This window comes from Stenella coeruleoalba (genome assembly GCF_951394435.1).
Source record: "Stenella coeruleoalba genome assembly, chromosome: 16".
In the NCBI taxonomy this organism is placed as follows: Eukaryota; Metazoa; Chordata; class Mammalia; order Artiodactyla; family Delphinidae; genus Stenella; species Stenella coeruleoalba.
Window position 1 is genome coordinate 83288289 of NC_137162.1, and position 17033 is coordinate 83305321.

Genomic DNA, 17033 nt, shown 5'->3' on the forward strand with positions numbered 1-17033 from the left:
TCTGACAGCTTCTACCTAACTTCCAAATGCTTGTGTTCTTTAACACAGCAAATCCACTTCTGGGAATTTATCCTATACATACACTCACACACATGTGAAATGATATACAAACGGTTATTTACTGCAACATTTTTTGTTACAGCAAAATACTGGCAACAACTCAAATGTCCAAAGTAGACTGGTTAAATAGATTATGGCAATACACAAAATTGAACACTACGTACACACACACACGATGTGTGCACATGTACATTAGCATCTATATATGGATATGGAAGTCTCTAAATACTGATTTGTCATCACTGGTAGGCAGAGTAAGTGCAGAGTTCATAGTATGCTAACTTTTGTATAAAAAGGAGGGGAGAAGATAATGGTTTTTGAACCATATGAATGTACTGCCTCTTTAGAAAACTAAAATTAAAAAGTACTGCTGAAATGGATAAATAACAAGGTCCTACTGTAGAGCACAAGGAACTATATTCAATATCCTGTGACAAACCATAATGGAAAAGAATATGAAAAAAATATATATATGTATAACTAACTGAATCACTTTGCCGTACAACAGAAATTAACACAACATTGTAAATCAACTATACGTCAATAAAATCTAAAAAAAAAAAAAAGTACTGCTGAAGAGTTTTAACATGTCCTTGTAGTTTTCCATCTGATGTAACTATGACTTGGATGATCTCAGAAGAAACAGATCCTGAAAGCTTTATATGAATGAACTCACACACACTGTATTCATGGGTGGACACCAAAGGGGGAGGTAAGCTAAAGAAAAGCTCGTGTTGAGCTTGCTAATACTCAACATCACACCAATTTTCATGACAACTACTGATGCTCTAGTCTTTAAAAATAACAGTTCTGTACCAGCTTGAATAACTTTGCTGCTGTTTTCAGGTCAAAAGACCACACAAGGATGAAGCGGCCCTGTTCCTGCTGAGCCCAGCCCGCCATCTGGGACCCTGGCGCTCTCCCACTACCTCGCCCGCCCCTACCTTCTCCGTCCGCTCCCCTCCCGCCTTCTCTCCTTTCCGTTCCTCTCTCTCCTCTCGCATCATTTACTGAAACCTCTCGTTAAATTAACCCTCCTCCGGGGAGGCGCCAGGCTCTGCTTCCTCACCCCCTCTTGGCGCTCCGCTGCCCCGTCTTCTCCTTGTCATTCTGCTGGTAAAGATGGCTGGTGACTTCCTACTGCCCGCCCCACCGGACACTTTTCAGCTCACGTCTTGGCTTATGAGACTTTCCTCTGATGCATCTGATAATGAACAACCCTTTGGCTGAAGCTCGGCCAAAGTGATACCCACGTTCCCGGATCTCTTCATATACCTTCACATACCTATGACTTCCCCCTCCTCTCTCTCATCCTCCGGCCTCCAGGGCTTCGCTCTGGGCCACTGCCCTTCCCACTCTCCACTGATCGCTGCGTGGTCTCGCTCCTTCCAGAGCTGCCACTACTCCTACAGACTGATGGTTTCCAAGCAGACTCCGCCAGCCAGGAATTCTCCCCACAGCCTCCTGCATGCCTCCTCGCGTTTGTTCCAGTGACGCTGCCCAGGGAACACTCCAAAACAGAAGCATCTGGATTCCCTTGAACCGGCTTGCCCTCTGGCTCTGCCATGACCCTCTGGGTCCCCGAGTTACCCAGGTGTGACACCTAGTTGCCCTCAACCCCTCCTCCCTTCCTGACCCCACCTCTCAGTCCCCTCCCCAGAGGCAAGGGCCCCGCCCCGCTAGTTAGCATCTGAGTCAGGACGCTGCCACTGCCAAAGCGTTTCTTGGATTCATCTACGTCTCTTCATCTCCGCTTCCACACCCTTGATAAAGCTTTAATCAGGCATCTTTTTTCGGATAACTCAAAGATGCCTTTGTTGCTATCCTGGCCATCGGCCCTGGGCTCCCTCCAGCATGTCCCTGATGTGACCACCCACACACACGATCTGCCTCCAGCCACAATCTGACCACGTCATTCACGGCCCCCGCCCCTGAATGGCCACTTACCCCTACCGCAGTGCTCAGTCGTGGACAAACATCAGAATTAATCACACGAGAGAGCTTTTTAAAATCTGATGCTGAGGGCCTAATTCAGCATCTCTAGAGGCGGGTCTTGGAATTCAAACTTTTATGTATCCCAGGAGGCTCTAGCATACAGGCAGGGTGGAGACTCGGTCACCCTTTACAGGGTAAAGTTCTAGGTCCCGGATCACGATCCCTGGCCTGGCTGCTGCCTCTCCTCAGCCTTCTCTCCTGCCATTCCCCGCTGTGGTCCGTCTGTTCTAGAAACTTCAACTTCTCCCCCAGTGTCCACTCGCGCTGTCCCTGCTGGCCTCCCCTCCTCACACTTGACAGCCTGAGCTCGGCTGCCACCTCCTCCTGGAAGCCTTTCCTGATATCACCTCCTAAGCAGGTAGGTTCTCCTTCTTCGTGTGCCCCAAGATCCTGTGCGCTTCTCAGTTACTGTATCGACCACACCGTATTATAATTATCTTTTGACTGCTTCCCATGAAAGAGTTTCTTGAGGGCAAGGGCTGTGATTAATTTATTTCTGTATCCCAGTACCTGACAAAGAACAGGCATTCATATATTTGAATGAATCAATTAAAAACTGAATGTCCACATATAATTGCGGTGATACTTAATAGAAAGTAACTCTAATAAATGACAACTACATATTACTTTGTCAGCTGCCTAAATTAGGGGTATTGTAAATTTATTTTTACTGAAGCAGCAAATAGAACAATGATGAGACAGGTTACTACTGAGGCACGCTCAGTGAGCTTCGGGAGTAAATTCTCCCCGACGCCTGATCTAAACCAGCGGCACCCCGCGAGGTGCCCATAGATCACGTCAATCCACCACACACGACCGCTGGCCCAGCAGAGCCCGAGGTGCTGACGGAGCGCGGACAAAGGTCCATTCTTCCTGAAGGGATGGCTCCAACAAAGGCTGTGGTTCTAAAAGCAAACGCGCCCTGACACCCTGACTCTGTCCCTTCTGTCACTGGGGCCAAGGAGGCCGCCGTGAAGGAGGCGTGGGCTCCCACCTCAGCCGCGGACAAGACCTTCAAGCCCGTGAGTGGTGACTGCAGGTCGGCAGGGGGAGAGGCCACTCTGACCAAAGCACTCCTGGAAGTACTGAAAAGTGACACTGCTGAGCTAGAGAGGAAATGACGCTAAAGGAAAGTTTATTAATGGAAAGCCTTTTACCTGATTCAATTTTGTTAAGTATTTTTCTCGCACACTGTACAAAGGCCTCTTCCACGTTCTCCCCGGTTAGTGCGCTGGTTTCCAGAAACATCAGCTCTAAAATCGACATCAAACAAAACACGAAGCCATATTTAGAAGACAATCACAATTATTCGATTCATAACTGCCAGCTTAGTACACTCTTAGAATAATAGACGAAACAAATTTAGTACTTAAAACCAGGTATTTCTGCAAATATGAAATCAATAAATGTCAAAATATTTTTTTAAATATTAGAAGAAATCTAACTTTTCCCAAAAAGTAACTAGTATTTTGTGCTAGCACTTAAATGTGTTGAAGAAACTAAGCAAGCAGGACGCTGGTAAGGAAGCAGGCTGGCTGAAGGCACCCGGCTGTTGATATAAGACAAAGTAGCAATTGCCTTTCCAATAGTCTCCACGTCACCACAGATACAACCTACAAGTGCTGACAGCTGGTGTGCCGCCCTGACAGTGAGGGGATCTTCCACGAACGAGCCCTCTTCTTATGCACCAGCTGGTGACTCATGCAGCAGAAGGCTGCTCTCCTTGCTTTTGGGAGCAAACCACAACCTCTCCAGACCCTTGTCTCCTTCCTTGTAAAAATGAGTTTCACTTAAATGACAGATAAATTCCTTTCGACCTTTAACATTCTAAGTGTGCATGTTTCTTAACAGCTTCTTTACAAACTCATGAAGGCTTCTGTTTATTTTCCTAGCAGAAACCCTGCTCGTTTGTGAGAGTGTAAGTGGGTGGTCCTGGAGTCCAACTGAAAGGTGATAGTAGGATATTTTAGTTGTTGATTGCTTCCAAAAATTAAAGTTATTTTAAAATGCCTGAATTCTTTTTTTTTAAACCTAAGCTATGTTTTTCTAAGTATCTTTTTTCTTTTTTTGTGAGATGTGTTTTTTTTTTTTACATCTTTATTGGAGTATAATTGCTTTACAATGGTGTGTTAGTTTCTGCTTTATAACAAAGTGAATCAGTTATACATATACATATGTTCCCATATCCCCTCCCTCTTGCGTCTCCCTCCCTCCCACCCTCCCTATCTCACCCCTCTAGGTCACAAAGCACCAAGCTGATCTCCCTGTGCTATGCGGCTGCTTCCCACTAGCTATCTATTTTACGTTTGGTAGTGTATATATGTCCATACCACTCTCTCACTTTGTCCCAGCTTACCCTTCCCCCTCCCCATATCCTCAAGTCCATTCTCTAGTAGGTCTGCATCTTTATTCCCATCTTACCCCTAGGTTCTTCATGACATTTTTTTTCTTAAATTCCATATATATGTGTTAGCATACGGTATTTGTCTTTCTCTTTCTGACTTAACTCTGTATGACAGACTCTAGGTCCAATCACCTCATTACAAATAGCTCAATTTCATTTCTTTTTATGGCTGAGTAATATTCCATTGTATATATGTGTCACATCATCTTTATCCATTCATCCGATGATGGACACTTAGGTTGTTTCCATGTCCTGGCTATTGTAAATGGAGCTGCAATGAACATTTTGGTACATGACTCTTTTTGAATTATGGTTTTTCTCAGGGTATATGCCTAGTAGTGAATTCTCATTCAGCCGTCTATAAGCAACCATTAATTTTACGTGTCATCCTTATGTATTCTATACGGAAATTCAGAGAAGTTTCAAAGGCATCTTTAGCCAAATGACTTAAATTTTTTTTTTAATTAATTAATTAATTTATTTTTGGCTGCATTGGGTCTTCGTTTCTGTGTGAGGGCTTTCTCCAGTTGCGGCGAGCGGGGGCCACTCTTCATCGCGGTGTGCGGGCCTCTCACTATCGCGGCCTCTCTTGTTGCGGAGCACAGGCTCCAGACGCACAGGCTCAGTAATTATGGCTCACGGGCCCAGTTGCTCCGCGGCATGTGGGATCTTCCCAGACCAGGGCTCGAACCCGTGTCCCCTGCATTGGCAGGCAGACTCTCAACGACTGCGCCACCAGGGAAGCCCAAAATGACTTAAATTTAATGTAAGTGAAATACAGCCAATTAGTCCAGTATGTCTTCTACTGCTTCCCTTTCTATTTACGTCTAATATTTCACTAACTTAGCTTCAAATTCTATTTTATAAAAGATGACATCATCTGATTAGGGCCTTTAAAGATTGTTATAAATTTCACTTTAAACCAAGACCTGTGATATCGAAGATCCTAGACTGAAAAGTCACCACAGAATGCTAAGAGATTAGCTTTTATCATCACAGTAACCTCTTTTTTTTTTTTTGGCCACACCACACAGCATGCGGGATCTTAGTTCCCTGACCGGGGATGGAACCTGCGCTCCCTACAGTGGAAGCACAGAGTCTGAACCGCTGGACCACCAGGGAAGTCCCTCATCATAGTGACCTTCGTGGGCAGAATGCAATAGGGTGAGACTATGTTAAATGCGTCTAATGCACAGTGAAAACAACAGGAGGTTCCACACTTCCTAACTACAGCTGCGTCTTAAACCTCCAGCAGGTGTGACAGGTGCAAGGCCACTTGCCATTTTCCTGAGCAAACCGGGAGGCTTCTAGGAAAGTGACTTCCCGATCGGGGTCCAGGTCCTTCTTGTTCCCACAGAGGATGATGACGATGCTCTGACTCGCGAGCATTCTGGCATCTGTTAACCAATTAGTAAGCGCATTGTAGGTTTCTCGGCTGCGTAATATAAGATTGTGAAAATAGCACATGTATTTTATAAAGCTAGCAACTCTTTCCAGTCACTCACACCACTCACAGCGCTTCTACACACGCAGGGCAACGCCCACAACCTTTAGGGTGACTCAGATGACCTGGATGCCCCAGGTGTACACCACACCAACAGGGTGCATTTCATCTTGTTTCCATGAAAACGAGGCAACAAGTCAGAAGCTTGCTGTCTGTCGTCTGCCCAAGCAGGGTCAGTATTTACTGGGCTCTCGGTTCATGCAACATGCGAGCAGGACCTAAGGCTAACTGCTGCCACTCAGTGGATCCGTGTGATGTGCTGGTACTTCGCTTCACACGAATTTAACACACTGATTCTCTGTAAGGACTCTGTGACACAGAGTCTTATTATCTCCTGTTTCCACAAGAAACCTGAGGCCCAGAGAGACTAAGTTGCCCAAAGTCACACAAGCAGCCAGTGGCAGAGCCAGGACTGGGTCAGGTGCATCCACCTTCAGGACTGTTTTCAGCCCTCATCTATCTAAGGATAAAACCCTCGTATATTCTAAGGACTGACCGAGGAACTGAATTTTAAATTTAATTGTGATACCTGGGTGATAGCTACATGCAGGACAGTGCACTCAGATCCTTACGATGGGCCAAGAGCTCTATGTGAACCAAATCAACCGCCCAACAACCTCACAAGTATTACGTGGTCATTACTCCATGGAACAGACAAGGAAACTAAAGTCCAGACAGCGGAGCACCTCGCCGGAGGACTCACACCGCTGGTGACGGCAAGTGGGCTTTGAACCCAGGCCGTCCCAGCCTAGAGCCTGTGCTTGATGGAGGTCCGTTACTTCTAATAATTTACCACACGCAAAGCTTCACTTTGCAAACCTTAAGGAAAGCATCAAAACACCATGTTAAGAAACATAATGACACTGGGGGTGCTTATCTATCTGAAGCTTGGGAACATGCTGCTTTACATGGTAAAGTGGTGGAAGGGGCTGCTTCGAAAATGCCCAAGACCCCCAGGGAAAGGGCTGAGGGGCTTCCCGCCCCACAGCCCTGCCACCGACGTGCCCAGCACACCCGCGGGGAGGCTCGGACCTCGGGGAGCACAGGCCGGCGAGGGGTGTCATTACCTGGTGATGTCATAGACGAGCAGCGCCCCTGCCGCACCCCTGTAGTAGCTTCTCGTCACAGACCTGGAAGAGTTACAGGCTTTCACTTTCCACCACGCAGAGCCCGTACCCCTGGGCACCATCTTCCCACACAAAACACCCATTTTTGCCTTGGAAACCACAACATAGGGACGGAGGTGCTTTAAAGAGAAATGATTCAAAGTTATCTGAACATGGGCCTGAAGGGCTGTCCTGCCTGAAATCGTATCACAGGAGCGACAGGGAGGCGGGACGTGAGGCTGGGATGAGGGTCATCCTCCCTGGAGGGCATGAGGCTGCCCCGCACAACTGAGGGTGCCTTTGAGAACGTCGGGGGAGGGGCAGAAAGGGGGCATCACAGAGTCCCAGGGCACGAAGCCCTCGGCAGCCCCTCTGCTTGCCCGGGGTCCGTGCCTTCCTGTGGACGAGGGGCCGCGCGTGGCTGCGCTTCCCACGCCCGGCCGCGCGGCCTCACCTGTCTTCAGCGAGCCCCCACCCGAGCGCATCTCGCCCGTTCCCACAAGCTCCAGGATTTCTCCTGCAGTAACACACCTTCTCCCCTGCATCTCGACTCTCTCCCCGCGCGAAGACTTCCCCACTCACAGAATACAATGGGCTCCGGCACCTCCCATCTTGGACGAGAGCCAGGCAGGCGGTGCTACGCTCCCGCTGCCGTCCCATCGTGGGCCCCTCGCGCACCCACACGTCTCAGGGGCTGCTTCGCCAGCACCGCCTCCTCCTGCCCCGTGGACCCCGCGGCACCTGCCCTCCCCTGCTGCCTGGACCCCTCCCCCCGCCCCCAGGCCGCAGCCCCACTCCCTCCCAGTCTCCTCTCACACCAGCTACTCCGGACCTTCCTCTGAATCTGCCCTGCTGGTCCTGGAGCTCCTTCCCCCAGGCTGGGTCCTGGGCTCTCCCTTTTTTTTACATCTTTATTGGAGTATAATTACTTTACAATGGTGTGTTAGTTTCTGCTTTATAACAAAGTGAATCAGCTATACACATACATATGTCCCCATATCCCCTCCCTCTTGCGTCTCCCTCCCTCCCACCCTCCCTATCCCACCCCTCTAGGTGGTCGCAAAGCACCGAGCTGATCTCCCTGTGCTATGCGGCTGCTTCCCACTAGCTGTTTTACGTTCGGTAGTGGATATATGTCCATGCCACTCTCTTTTCTCCCAACGCTCTCAACTCCGGTTTAATCCTCAGCTCAGCCTACTTCCGTAAGAGCCATCCGCCAGCCCGGCAACTCTCCGTGTGACCACAATGCACGCGTCACAGTCAACATCTCAGGCAGAACTCTGGCTCCCGGCCTACAGGCCCCTCCGGGAGGCGGCCCCACCACCCACTCTGTTTACACAGCCAGGAATCTCTCCACCCACTCTGTGCCCATCACAAAGTGATGTGACGCAACGTGTCCCGCAGTGGACACATCTGTCAGGACCCGTCTCACCAACTGGTCAGGTCCTACACCGTGCACGTGTCTACACCTTCACCAGCACCGTCCTGATCCGAACCACCAGCTCTGCCTGGAGCCCTGCCACGCGCGTCCCCTCTGTCACCTGTGGCCCTCAGCCCCTCCTCCAGGTCTTCCTCGAGGCCTGCAAGGCCCTGGTGCTCAGGGACCGGGGCTCAAGTTCAACCCCCAATGGTCAGTGATCGAATCGATCGTGCCTACGGACTGGAACCTCCCTAAGGACCCCTAAGAAATGGGGCTCAGACAGCTCCCGCCACCTCCCTGTTCCCCAGGCTGGGGCCTTCCTCTCTCGGTTCCTCCCTTGTGCTGGTGAAGCATATCCTCCTGAAGTTTCTAAGGGAGAACATATGAAAGACCACCTTTGTTTCCCTCCATTCTTGTATAACTGAAGGTATTTCTGATTTTATTCTCACACTTAATGGAGAGTTTGGCTGAGTTCATAATTTTAGGTTGGAAAAAATTTTTCCCGTTGAGTTTTGAAGGCAAGGCTTTAGTTATCTTCTAGCTTCCAAGCGTTGCTGCTGAAGAGTCCAGCGCAATTCTCATTTTCGATTCTTGATATGTGATTTGCTCTTCCCTCTTGGAATCTTTTGGCATCTTCACTTCATCCCTGGTGTTGTGAACTTTTACGTGGCAGACCTGGTCTGGATTTTTCCCCCCTCATCTGTGTTTGGTGTACGGTGGAATCTTACAGAGTCTCATTCCTCTAGTGGAAAATGTTCTTCGATTGTTTCTTTTACTGTTTCTTCTGCTCTTCTGTCTTCGGGAAGGCTTAACTGGTAAGGCCTTGAGCTTCCTAGACTGACTCTGTATGATTTCTTATGTTGTCTTTTTTTTTTTTTTTGCGGTACACGGGCCTCTCCCTGTTGTGGCCTCTCCCGTTGCGGAGCACAGGCTCCGGACGCGCAGGCTCAGCGGCCATGGCTCAGGGGCCCAGCCACTCCGTGGCATGTGGGATCTTCCCGGACCGGGGCACGAACCCGTGTCCCCTGCATCGGCAGGCGGACTCTCAACCACTGAGCCACCAGGGAAGCCCTTATGCTGTCTCTTCCCTTTCTCATCTCAAGTTTACCGTTTCACTTTCTGGAAGGGCACTACTTTATTTAATATATTATTTTAATTTTGCTCTTTTTAAATTATAAGTTTGTTCTCATTCCCTGAACGCAATATCTATTCTTATTGGTGAGGATACTGTAGTTTTAGTTTCTGTCTATTCCCTGAAAGTTTCTATTTTCTTTATTTTGGGCTCTTTCTCTTATCCTAAAAACTTTCGTCAAGTGTCTGCTGATCCTTGGTTGATCATTTATATTCAAGGACAAGGATGCCAAACTCTAAAAGACGCTCTTTATGTGTGGGCTATTCACTGTGAGATGGCTGGACAGAAATTGGTCTATTTCATTGGGGAACCAAAATGTTAGGATCTTTAAGCCTTTTCTTTGGGGCTATTTTTCTGCAGATAAGAATCGTTTCTCCTGCCTGAGACATACACACTTGGCTGCCAGCAGCTAAGGAAGAGGTGGGGGAAGAGGGTGAGGGTCAGCAGACTTTCACTTAATTTCTGTCTTTCCAGTCCTTGCCTCACTCATCCCTGCCCTCGGCTGGCCTCTACTTTTAGTTTTTAGAGGAACCTCCATACTGTTCTCCATAGTGGCTGCATCAACTTACATTCTCACCAACAGCACAAGGAGGGGTTCCCTTTTCTCCACACTCTCTACAGCATTTATTTTTTGTAGACTTTTTGATGTTGGCCATTCTGACCAGTGTGAGGTGGTACCTCACTGTAGTTCTGATTTGCATTTCTCTAATAATTAGTGACATTGAGAATCTTTTCATGTGCCTGTTGGCCAACTGTATGTCTTCTTTGGAGAAATGTCTATTTAGGTCTCCTGCCCATTATTTGATCGGGTTGTTTGGTTTTTTTTGATATTGAGCTGCATGCTGTTTGTATATTTTGGAGATTAATCCTTTGTCAGCTGGTTCGTTTGCAAATATTTTCTCCCATTCTGAGGGTGGTCTTTTTGTCTTGTTTATGGTTTCCTCTGCTGTGCAAAAGCTTTTAAGTTTAATTAGGTCCCATTTGTGTATGTTTGCTTTTATTTTCATTATTTAAGGAGACGGATCAAATAGATATTGCTGCGATTCATGCCAATGAGCGTTCTGCCTCTGCTTTTCCTGCAGGAGTTTTACAGTACCTGGTCTTACATTTAGGTCTTCAGTCCATTTTGAGTTTATTTTTGCATATGGTGTTAGGGAGTGTTCTAATTTCATTCTTTTACATGTAGGTGTCCAGTTTTCCCAGCACCACTTATCGAAGAGACTGTCTTTTCTCCATTGTATATTCTTGCCTCCTCTGTGGAAGATTAATTGACCATCGGTGTGTGGGTTTATTTCTGGGCTCTCTATTCTGTTCCACTCACCCATATGTCCATTTTTCTGCCAGTACCACACTGTTTTTTTTTTTTTTAAATAAGAAAGTCCTTCTAAGTCTGTCCAAGGTACTTTCTCTTTTTAAAAAAATAAATTTATATATTTATGGCTGCGTTGGGTCTTCATTGCTGAGCGTGGGCCTTCTCTAGTTGCAGTGAGCGGGGGCTACTCTTCGGTGTGGTGTGTGGGCTTCTCATTGCGGTGGTTTCTCTTGTGGCAGAACACAGGCTCTAGGTGTGCAGGCTTCAGTAGTTGTGGCACATGGGCTCAGTAGTTGTGGCTCGCAGGCTCTAGAGCGCAGGCTTGGTAGTTGGTGGCACATGGGCTTAGTTGCTCTGTGGCTTGTGGGATCTTCCCAGACCAGGGCTCGAACCCATGTCCTCTGCATTGGCAGGCAGATTCTTTTTTTTTAAATTTATTTTTATTTATTTATTTGTTTATTTTTTTGGCTGTGTTGGGTCTTCGTTTCTGTGCAAGGGCTTTCTCTAGTTGTGACGAGCAGGGGGCACTCTTCATCGCGGTGCACAGGCCTCTCACTATCGTGGCCTCTCTTGTTGCAGAGCACAGGCTCCAGATGTGCAGGCTCAGCAGTTGTGGCTCACGGGCCCAGCTGCTCCGCGGCATGTGGGACCTTCCCAGACCAGGGCTCGAACCCATGTCCTCTGCATTGGCAGGCAGATTCTTAACCACTGCGCCACCAGGGAAGTCCTACCACGCTGTTCTGATTACAATAGCTTTATAGTAATACTGTCTGAAGTCTAGGTATGATACTTTTTTTTTTTTTTTGCGATACGCGGGCCTCTCACTGTTGTGGCCTCTCCCGTTGCGGAGCACAGGCTCCGGACGCGCAGGCTCAGCGGCCACGGCTCACGGGCCCAGCTGCTCCATGGCATGTGAGACCTCCCGGACCGGGGCACGAACCCAGGTCTCCTGCATCGGCAGGCGGACTCTCAACCACTGTGCCACCAGGGAAGCTCTAGTTACGATACTTTTGAAGCAAACAATTATTGAGCATTTAAAATATTATACCTGACTTTAAGTGAAATGCTTGCACTGGGATTGAGTTCTATTTAACTGCATTTTGTAACTGTGAATATCTGTTCTGTTTGACTTTCTGTATCTATTCAAAAAAACACAACTAAAATATTAATCTACTTTCCTGCTTTAGTAGTTACAGAATATCAAACATGGAACCTATCTGCTGTGGACTGTGGTCATCATTCCAAACGTCGATCATGACTTCAGCGTAATGCAAGTGCTGAGGAGAGAATATTCTGTGGAATGTTTTAATGTAAAGCAAAACCAACCCCCAAAGAGGTTTTAAAAAATTCTCCTTTTAAAGTGAAATACAGAGAAAAGTTGTCTGTGCTACTACTTTGCCTTGATTTTAATCCAAAAGTAATGTGTGGAATATGCAATGCCACGACCTCCTAATGTACCCACTAGGTCCCAAAGAATAAATTCGCCTCCAAATTAGGACGCGTGCACTCGGAAGAGATTCTAACGTATTCTTTCGTAAATCAATGCTGTGTGGAGAAAAACTGACTTTTAGCTTGTCTTAAAGCTTCCAGAGGTGAACTTTCTAAAATCTGTGAGGGTGCGGGGAGGGAGGAGGGGACCACATACATTATGAGAATATAATTGATTATTTCAAACCCACTTTTCAAATATTTTTATTAAGTTAGAGAAAAAGCTACCTGAATCGCTCTTGGCCTGCCGTGTCCCATATCTGTAACTTTACATATTTACCACCAACATTTATTATCTTTGAGCCAAATTCCACTCCTATTGTGTGATTTGAGTCATCTTTGACTGAAAAAGAAAAAGAAATTTTATTTTAGAACATTAGGGAAACAGGCTTATAGATTTATACAAGTAACACTGAAATCAAGAGTGCTGTCAATGGAAAATGTAATTTACTGTCGCCATTCATTTCTCCAACAGTCAGATGCTAATAAGCACTCACTGTTTTAAACAGAATACACACAGTTCCTGTTCTCAAGGAGACAATAAAGCTTCTTCTCAAAACACCTAAACAAGCCATGTATTTGAAGCTGAGGCTTGGTGGCCACGCCATGTAGGACCACATCTACCTGACCACCGCTAAGGTTCTCGTGAATGGCAACTGCACAAAATACTGGGTACCATCTTGGAGGGCTTACTGCCCAGTGACAGACTGCAACTTGGCCAACGATAGTTTCAACTATTAGGACGAACATTCTAAAGAAACAGAAGTAAAGGGAAGGAGAGGCACCGTGGCCCAAGAAAGAAACTTGATGCTCACCCAAGATTAAGGGAAAAAGAAGAAAAGATAGAGTAAAAAACTCAGAACACACCCCAAACCAAGACCTCTATGCACATTACAGCTGTTGAGTTTCATGAACTCGAGTATTGTGTGTGGCAATCATTTGGAATGAATTTGCTGGAGAAATCAATACTGTCTGAATGGGTAGGGAGGTTGGCAAAATAAGTAGTTTGCTAAACCCAACTGGAATAAGCTGTCTTATAAAAGAAAATTTCTGTGATGTGAAAGGAAAAGAAAAAACAAATATCCTGGCTACACAGTCCATGGACTGGTTTATATTTTATAACTATAGGATAAAATTTAATTGTACCAGAAACCAGGGCGCCATCTGACAGCTGTGTTTGTTCATTGCTCCCTGGAGGCCTGGGGGAGGAAAGGGTCTGATTTCAGCAGCTTGTCTCAGGCCCAGACAGTGCAGACCGGCGTGGACATCCGCTGGTGCCCAGCTACTGGGCCAGCCTGGCGGGAGAAGCCTTCGAAGGCAGTAACAAAAGGCCAAGGGCATCCTGATTAAGACACAGCTACGAGAGCAATACAGTGAAGCCTCCTTACATCATTACTGTGGTCGTGAGGGGTGAGGGGAGGATGTGAAGGGAGAGTGTCCGCCGAGGCCGGGCACCTGGCCCAGCGTCCCCTCTTCTGGGATGGAACAATGCAAAGTCTGGGTAACTCGTACAGAACCCCAGGCCGCCCAGCGGGTGAACGCCTGTCAATTCAAGAGGGGCTGAGCCACGCTGGGTCCGTGTCACTACATGAAGTTTCCAACAAGCTCCTGGTCGATGGAAATGGAAGCAGCAGAAAACACTTCTAGAATCTTATTCTTCAGAGCTCTTTCCCAGGACACCCTTTGCTGCCTCTGTCTCCACCGCCCGCCACCTAATGCATCTCATGCATTCTTAAGAGGCGCTTCATTAAGTGAGATTAATTTTCTGTGCTCGGGCCTTCACCTGACTACCTCTAGATAGACAGGTCATTCTCCACAATTCTTTCCATTACTATATAAGCATGGCTTAATTTAAGGGACTTTCGAACCTACCGTCTTTTACAGTAGCTTGGAATACAAAATTCAACCTCTCTCACCAACACAGGGCAAGTCAACGGCACAAGATATTTTCTGTGGTCGAAAGGCCTGGGTTTGAGTCTAACATGCACCGTTCCTAGGTGACCATCCCAAGTGCACACACCAAGTCCTGTAAACCTCTGTTTATTTACCTGTAAAACAGGACTGATGACGATAGCTGCCTTAAGGACAATACAAGGCCGCTGGGGAGCAAATGCTATCTTATCCAAAATGTACAACTAGGGTTCTCGGGCCACTCCTGCCAGGAAACAGAATTCCACAGCATCATACTGTATTTTAGTGTCTGGGAAATGTACAGGACAACGCACTACATAATGAACAATGACCCACTACGCAACTGAAATGCTAAATAAAAAATCAGATTACTAAACGTTTAATAACATAAACTTTTTATGTCATTTAAAAATATTTTTAAACTATGACATTTTCCCTGGAAACGTATTCGGAAGTTTTGTCCTAAACAAATCTGCACAAGAGTGCGCTCTCAGGAGAAGACATGAAACAAGAAACAAGAAAGAAGCAAGAAACACTGACCATGTGACGTCACTTACATTTGTTTTCAATAAACTGATGAAGCAAGCAAGACTTGCCGGTCCCCGCGTTCCCAATAACCAAGAATTTAAACAAAAAATCTGAAAAACAGAAAGAGACCGTGAAACAGAACTTTAGAGCAGGTGCCGCGAACTTAGACTACAATCATAAAATTTAATGAAATCTCAGTTAATATAAAAAAGAGGTAACTGAATATTTTGTGAAAATGGCAATAAACACACTGACTTACCTTTCCAACTTTTCGATACATGGCTTATATGCTAACCCAGTGCCTTTTCAAACTGCTCTGGGGACAATTTCTTTTGATACTGGAAGTTTGAAAACTCCTCTTGTAATGACTGAAATCTCTTTGCTATTCAAATAAATACACACACAGTGACAAGCAAAAATCGCCTAGAAATTGCAATTTTTCTATACAAAAGAAAAAACCTGGTAGACTTATAGGCTTTGAGAAGTCCACTCCTTTCTTCTTTCACAAACAGGTATAAGTTTTCCCTGCACTTGCAGACTTCTGTGGCCTTGCCTTCATTCCTGTGTCTATGACCTTTGGGAAGGCCGGCCTAAGCCCAGGGGTTTGGGTCAGTACTCCGCATGTGATATTTGTCCCATTCAATATAGAGAGAGCTCTTCACTTCTTCTTTACGCAGGGGAATAGATTTAATTTGGGATCCTACTCTCCATAAACTGGAACTAGAGGCTTCTAGAATGGAATCTGTGAATCGGAATGATGGGGCATCGGTAGCCTGACACTGGCTTGGTGATTCCTTTGGCTTTTTCTGTTGGCGAAGAACTCTAGTTCTGTTCAGCCTAGCGCTGCAGGCACCAAGCCCCTCTCCACCCTCACACTTTGACCCCGACCCACGTCTGCTGACCCCCGGCTGCCAGGCTCAGCCCGTGGCCCTGAAGGGCCTGCTCCACATTCCTGGTTCTGTCGGGGGCACCTCTGAAGGTGTCACCTCCACACTCCTGTTTCAGACCCGACCATGCGCTCCCAGCCCTGGTTCCTTCCCCCCCACCACCCACCCAGCGAAGCACAAATGGTCAATTTGTTTGCTGGTGCTTGGTCCAGCCCTGTTCCTAAGAACTACATTCCTTATCACCCAAAGGTCAAGCCTATTCAACCTCTCGTGCTTTTCAAATAGTCACAGGCAATTAAACTTGCAGGACAGTGCTATTCACAATTGTTAGCATTTAAAAATACCTACAGTTTTATGCACCTCACTGCCTGTTTTGAAAGCATGCCACACCAGTGTTCATAACTAGTCACAGTCGCCAGAAGATGGAAGCCACCCAAATATCCACTGACAGATCAACGATAAACAAAATGTGGTACATACGTGCATTGGAATATCATTCAGCCTTAAAAAGGAAGGAAATTCTGATACAGGCTACAACATGGATGCCCTTTGATTGTGCTAAGTGAACTAAGCCAGTCACTAAAGGAGAAATACCAGAAGAGTCCATTTATATGAGGTACCCAGGGTGGTCGAACTCACAGAGACAGAACGTAGAAGGCTGGCTGCGAGGAGGCTGGGAGAGGGGAAATGGGGAGTCAGGGTTCAATGGATATGCGTATCGGTTTGAGAAGATGAAGAAGTTCTGGAGATGGATGGCGGCGATAGTTGTACAACAATGTGAAGGTACTTAAAGCCACTGAACTGCTGATTTTAAAATGACAAATCTCATGCTACGTATATTTTACCACACATACAAAATAAAATACGCAAGTCTCATCATCGTCACTGAACAGCTTTCACAGCCCAAGAAATTAAGATTGCCAGGTTAAAATGAAAATACTGAAAGTTCTCAATCTTGTTCAATATCCTCTTCCATTTAAGAAATAAAGCCCAATACATTACATAGGTTGTAAACACTGGAAGATGAGAACCAGGTAAAGATGCTGCCAATATATAGGCAAAAGTAAGTCTTGAGAGCAAAAATAATTTATATATACAAATGCGAATGTTCCTTATGTTTTATATGCACATAGTAAAAGGAGTTTCACAAGTCCATCTAATCCTGAAACAAAACCTCATAGATCTAAGCACAGTCTTTGGCTTAATGCTTGTTCCATTATTATTTTCTGCTTTGCAAGTTTTGCTTCAATGGACTCTATTATGGTAATCGCTTTCCAGATTATACC

At 46.4% G+C, this 17033-nt stretch overlaps 1 protein-coding gene across 2 annotated transcripts in view; it reads right to left on the reverse strand.

Moving 5' to 3' along the window:
- RAB4A (RAB4A, member RAS oncogene family) overlaps positions 1 to 17033 on the reverse strand; it is a 56619-nt gene that overhangs the window by 9728 nt on the left and 29858 nt on the right. Inside the window, exons 2-6 of one of the 2 annotated variants that reach the window (XM_079899860.1) lie at positions 14890 to 14970; positions 12650 to 12764; positions 7031 to 7093; positions 5740 to 5894; positions 3213 to 3308 (exon numbers count right to left, since the gene is read on the reverse strand). In XM_079899860.1, coding sequence (XP_079755986.1) covers positions 3213 to 3308; positions 5740 to 5894; positions 7031 to 7093; positions 12650 to 12764; positions 14890 to 14970 — 510 coding nt within the window. Of the gene's footprint in view, positions 1 to 3212; positions 3309 to 5739; positions 5895 to 7030; positions 7094 to 12649; positions 12765 to 13567; positions 13621 to 14889; positions 14971 to 17033 lie in introns of those variants that run through there. The other variant, XM_079899861.1, reaches the window with a different exon arrangement.